This window comes from Oncorhynchus clarkii, chromosome 9, assembly GCF_045791955.1.
Source record: "Oncorhynchus clarkii lewisi isolate Uvic-CL-2024 chromosome 9, UVic_Ocla_1.0, whole genome shotgun sequence".
Taxonomy (NCBI): Eukaryota; Metazoa; Chordata; class Actinopteri; order Salmoniformes; family Salmonidae; genus Oncorhynchus; species Oncorhynchus clarkii.
The window spans coordinates 21,432,397-21,438,396 of record NC_092155.1 but is presented as its reverse complement, the minus strand read 5'-3'; the positions used below and the strand labels follow the sequence as shown (position 1 = coordinate 21,438,396).

The 6,000-nt window shown below is 42.6% G+C and overlaps 1 protein-coding gene across 4 annotated transcripts in view; it reads left to right on the top strand.

Annotated features, from left to right (window-relative positions):
- LOC139416085 (insulin receptor substrate 1-B-like) overlaps positions 1-6,000 on the top strand; it is a 79,393-nt gene continuing 73,393 nt past the window's right edge. For 2 of the 4 annotated variants that reach the window (XM_071164347.1, XM_071164346.1), the window contains exon 1: positions 1-760. In XM_071164347.1, the coding sequence (XP_071020448.1) occupies positions 412-760 (349 nt within the window). In that variant the 5' untranslated portion in view covers positions 1-411. The remainder of the gene's footprint in view (positions 761-6,000) is intronic. The other 2 variants (XR_011635055.1, XM_071164349.1) reach the window with 1 other exon arrangement.

Below are 6,000 nucleotides of genomic sequence, written 5' to 3'. Positions count from 1 at the left end.
AGGGAGCCAAATGAACGGCTCTTTCACGAGATGCGATTTGGTTCCCAACGTTTGCCAAAAAGAGCCGTTCATTCGCGAACGACTCATCACTACTACACAGTAGTAGCAGGCGCTTTCGCGCAGTTGCCGAATGTGCTCGCCTGTGTGTTCGTGCAGAAAACTAAAGGAGAGACTGCTGAGTTGAACAAGGTAGTTATTGCAACGAGAAAGGAAGGGGATATTTAGCTAATCTTTTAAAAGACTAAACTGGACCAGAGGACCTCTCTCCCTTGCATACATGTGTTAAAGGGAGGGAGGGGAACGGCACATAAGGATGTTTGAATTACCCTCTACAGTTAGCTTGCGAGAGTGTTTTTGCTGAGTTGAAAATATTAAGTTTAGGTTCGAGAAAAACAAGGTAACTCAAGCGCAATGGAGAGCCAACCACCCGAGCCGCAAATCTACGAGGACGTTCGAAAGAGCGGCTATCTCCGCAAGCAGAAATCCATGCACCGGCGATACTTCGTGCTCCGGACGGCCTCGGAGAGGGGCCCGGCCCGGCTCGAATACTACGAGAGCGAGAAGAAATTCAGAGGAAAGACACCCGTCCCCAAGAAAGCGCTGGTGCTGGAGACGTGTTTCAACATCAATAAGCGGGCTGATGCCAAGAACAAGCACATGCTAGTGCTGTACACACGGGCGGAGAGCTTTGCCATCGCGGCAGAAAACGAGGCGGACCAGGACGAATGGTATCAGGCCATGGTGGAGCTGCAATGCAAAAGTAAGTAAGCAAACTACAACGAGCTCTATATGGCTGCCTATCGTTATAACGAAGTGGCCATAGTATTACATCTGAACGTGGCGATGTAGCCCACTGCAGCAATTTGCTCAAATGCAGCTTATAAACACGACACGTGCTGGTTTAATATACCACGACTGTCATTGTTATTAGGCTATTTGTTATTAGGTTATTGTTATTAGGCATTTCAAATATATATATATGGTTATTGTTATTAGGCTATTTTTAGGACATCCAGAAATGTGCATAACGGGAGTAACTTAACATTGCTCGTCAGCAGCGAGGAACGTCCCACTGCTCACTACCAGCGATGTTTTAAAACATGTCGGCACACGATTTTAGCGTAATAGTTTGAGGCATGCTCTTTGCGTTTTAAAGAAAAGTGATGTCAAAATATATCCATATTACAGTGGGTTACTGTACTTATTAATGTGTTTTGCTGCCTATGGACCATCATTTAAATATGATGTAAAATTACAGTGCATACTTCTTTGCATAATAATTATATTTAGCCAAGGTCCCCCAGAAACGGCAAATCGTATGTTCCAAGTTGCGCTTATCCTTGCCAACACCCTGAGAACGTTATCATACTTTTTTCCCACACCCATATAGATAGCCTACTTGCGCCAAAAGTTCACATATGGACCAAAAGCTTGTGGTTTGTACAGGGTTTAGAGACGGGTTAAGTAAGTAGTTTCATTAAAACGTTGCCTGTATCAAGAGTAGGCTATATTGGAGACAATGTTCTACAGCCAACCCTCCTCCTGCTTCTTCCTTTGCCGAGTCAACCCTGGCCATTGCGCAAACGCATCCAGATTTTTTGTCATGAGCCTGATTCTCTGTTTACTTAGTATGCACGATAAAAATATGAACAAAGTATGAACACTCCCTACAGTAAATCGCCAGAGCGTCTGTTAAATTACTAAAATGTAATTATAAACTGGGTGATTCGAGCCCTGAATGCTGATTGGCTGACAGCCGTGGTGTATCAGACTGGTATGACAAAACATTTCTTTTTTACTGCTCTAGTTACACTTGTAACCAGTTTATAATAGCAATAAGGCACCAATGGGGTTAGTGATATATGGCCAATATACCACCGATAAGGGTTGTATCCAGGCACTCTACGTTGCGTCGTACCTCAGAACAGCCCTTGTGTGGTATTTTGGCCATATACCACACCCCATCGTTCCTTATTGCTTAAATGTATGTTTTTATTTTCTGCTGAGATGACAATATTTGCCAAGACAAGACATCACAGTAGAGGATACACACAAAACCAACAGCATGAACAAGTTTACACAAGATCCATATTGTTGGATACCTGTGTAGTGTGCACAAGTACCACTAGGCACACTCATCTTCCCTTCAGAGTTTTTTAAAAATTATTTATTCACATTTGCAATTATGCACATACAGTAACAAAAAGCATCGGTTTTCAATTTATACACGCTTTCAAATCCCTCCTGATATCAGCAGTTGAGCAAACCTTTTGTGCAAACAAAACTATCAAGCCAGTGGCTGACTGTGGCTGCAATCACCCGTTTTTTTTCTGCAGTCTCATCATGGGAAAGAAAGCTCATAGACCAGTGACGGGGGTGGGGAGGACACATGATGCAATCTTGGGTTCAAGGTACTTACAGCTGACCTGCTGGCCTACGTTATGTAAAAGAGCTGACTACAATGGGGGGGGGAAAGTAGGAGCTGCCGCAACCAACAAGAGAGAAAAGCAGAAGCCTCTTACTGTGTTGAACATGTCTTAAACATTCTCCACAGGTAACGGTGATCAAGAGGTTGACATAGAATTGGACCTCTTTTGACTTGGTTAACCTGTGCCTTAAAGTAACTGTCCAGTGTTTCTATGAAATATGGCCTATAATTTAAAAGCATATTATCTGTGTGGGAAGGGTGTGTGTGTACCCCAACAACAGAATGGTGTGGGCATATACCAGTCATTAAAATTATTCATGCGAGTAGACCGTTGATTGGCCAGGTCATCCTACTCTAGAATGGTGATTGGCCAGCTCATCTCCCCTCAGGAGTATGATATCTTACTCGATTAGAAAATAGTGAGCATTTTTTAAACGGCCTGTTGGAGATACAATTTTGAGGTGGGGTTTTTTAAGTATTTTTTCCCCCTAAAATGTATTCTTTGGCCACAGATAGTACCGTAGGACAACTTTATTTAGATATAAGTCGACAACATTATTTGGGTATAAGTCAACAACATTATTTGGATATGAGTTAACAGAATATGAGCTTTTAAATTAGATTTTCACTGGACAGTTACTTTAAATAATGTCTTAGGCCTATGACCTGTGCAAAGGGGTCCAGGCTGTCTCGGGCTTTAGTTGGCCCTATGTACAGATCTAAGATCAGTTTTCCCTACTCCAGTCCTAACTGTAACCAATTGGGCACCAAAAACAGCAACAATATGTTTACATTTACATTTTAGTAATTTAGCAGACGGTCTTATCCAGAGCAATTAGGGTTACGTGCCTTGCTCAAGGGCACACCGGCAGATTTTTCACCTAGTCAGCTCAGGGATTCGAACCAGCAACCTGTCAGTTACTGGCCAACACTCTTAAACACAATGCTATCTGCCGTGCATATGTTATATGCAATAGGTTACATACAGTGCCTTCAGAAGGTATTCATCCCCTGGACATTTTACTCATTTTGTTGTGTTAGACCCTGAATTTAAAGATTTTTCGTCACTGGCCTACACACAACACCCCGTAATGTTAAAGTGGATTTTTTATTTTATTTTTTACAAATGAATAAAAAATGAAAAGCTGAAATGTCTTGAGTCAGTAAGTATTCAATCCCTTTGTCATGGCAAGCCTAAATACATTCAGGAATAAAAATGTGCTGAACAAGTCACATGATAAGTTGCATTTACTCACTCTGTGTACAATAATAGTGTTTAACATGAAAAACTACCTCATCTCTGTGTCCCACATACAGTGCATTCAGAAAGTATTCAGCCCTCTTGACTTTTTCCACATTTTGTTACATTACAGCCTTATTCTAAAATGGATTAAATTGATTTTTTTCCCTCATCAATCTACCCACAATACCCTAAAATGATAAAGCAAAAACAGGTTTCAACCGGAAATATCACATTTACATAAGTGAAACTCAGTACTTTGTTGAAGCACCTTTGGCAGCGATTACAGCCTTGAGTCTTCTTGGGTATGACGCTACAAGCTTGGCACACCTGTATTTGGGCAGTTTCACCCATTCTTCTGTGCAGATCCTTTCAAGCTCTGTCAGGTTGGATGAGGAGCGTCGCAGCACCGCTATTTTTAGGTCTCTCCAGAGATGTTCTAACGGGGCTCTGTCCGGGCCACTCAAGGACATTCAGAGGCTTGTCCCGAAGCCATTCCTGCGTTGTCTTGGCTGTGTGCTTAGAGTCGTTGTCTTGTTGGAAGGTGAACATTCGCCCCAGTTTGTGGTCCTGAGTGCTCTGGAGCAGGTTTTCACTAAGGATCTCTCTGAACTTTACTCCGTTCATCTTTCTATCGATTCTGACTCATCTCTCAGTCCCTGCCGCTGACAAATATCCCCACAGCATGATGCTGCCACCACCATGCTTCACCTTAGGGATGGTGCCAGATTTCCTCCAGACGTGACGCTTGGCATTCAGGCCAAAGTGTTCAATCTTGGTTTCATCATACCAGAGAATCTTGTTTCTCATGGTCTGAGAGTCTTTTAGGTGCCTTTTGGCAAACTCCAAGTGGACTGTCATGTGCCATTTACTGAGGAGTGGCTTCTGTCTGCCCACTCTACCATAAAGACCTGATTGGTGGAGTGCTGTAGAGATGGTTCTCCTTCTGGAAGGTTCTTCCATCTCCACAGAGGAACTCTGGAGCTCTGTCAGAGTGACCATTGGGTTCTTGGTCACCTCCATGACCAAGGTCTTTCTCCCCCGATTGCTCAGTTTGGCCGAGTGGCCAGCTTTAGGAAGAGTCTTGGTAGTTCCAAACTTCTTCCATTTAAGAATGATGGAGGCCACTGTGTTCTTGGGGACCTTCAATGCTGCAAAATATTTTTGGAATTATTCCCCAGATCTGTGCCTCAACACAATCCTGTCTTGGAGATCTACGGACAATTAGTTTGACCTCATGGCTTGATTTTTTTTTGTCAATTGTGGGACCTTATATAGACAGGTGTGTGCTTTTCAAATCATGTCCAATTAATTAAATTTACCGCATGTTGACTCCAATCAAGTTGTAGAAACATCTCAGGGATGATCAATAGAAACAGGATGCACCGGAGCTCAAGTTCGAGTCTCATAGCAAATGGTCTGAGTACTTGCAGTTGAAGTCGGAAATTTACATACACCTTAGCCAAATACATTTAAACTCAGTTTTTCACAATTCCTGACATTTAATCCAAGTAAAAATTCCCTGTCTTAGGTCAGTTAGGGGCACCACTTTATTTTAAGAATGTGAAATATCAAAATAATAGTAGAGAGAATTATTTAGTTCAGCTTTTGTTTCTTTCATCACATTCCCAGTGGGTCAGAAGTTTACATACACTCAATTTGTATTTGGTAGCATTGCCTTTAAATTGTTTAACTTGGGTCAATCGTTTTGGGTAGCCTCCCACAAGCTTCCCACAATAAGTTGGGTGAATTTTGGCCCATTCCTCCTGACAGAGCTGGTGTAAGTGAGTCAGGTTTGTAGGCCTCCTTGCTCGCACACGCTTTTTCAGTTCTGCCAACACATTTTCTATAGGATTGAGGTCAGAGCTTTGTGATGGGCACTCCAATACCTTGACTTTGTTGTCCTTAAGCCATTTTGCCACAACTTTGGAAGTATGCTTGGGGTCATTGTCCATTTGGAAGACCCATTTGCGACCAAGCTTTAACTTCCTGACGGATGTCTTGGGATGTTGCTTCAATATATCCACATAATTTTCCTGCCTCATGATGCCATCTATTTTGTGAAGTGCACCAGTCCCTCCTGCAGCAAAGCACCCCCACAACATGATGCTGCCACCCCCGTGCTTCACGGTTGGGATGGTGTTCTTCGGCTTGCAAGCCTCCCCCTTTTTCCTCAAATTATAATGATGGTCATTATGGACAAACAGTTTTTATTTCTATTTTTATTTCATCAGACCAGAGGACATTTCTCCAAAAAGTACGATCTTTGTCCCCATGTGCAGTTGCAAACCGTTGTCTGGCTTTTTTGTGTCAGTTTTGGAGCACTGGCTTC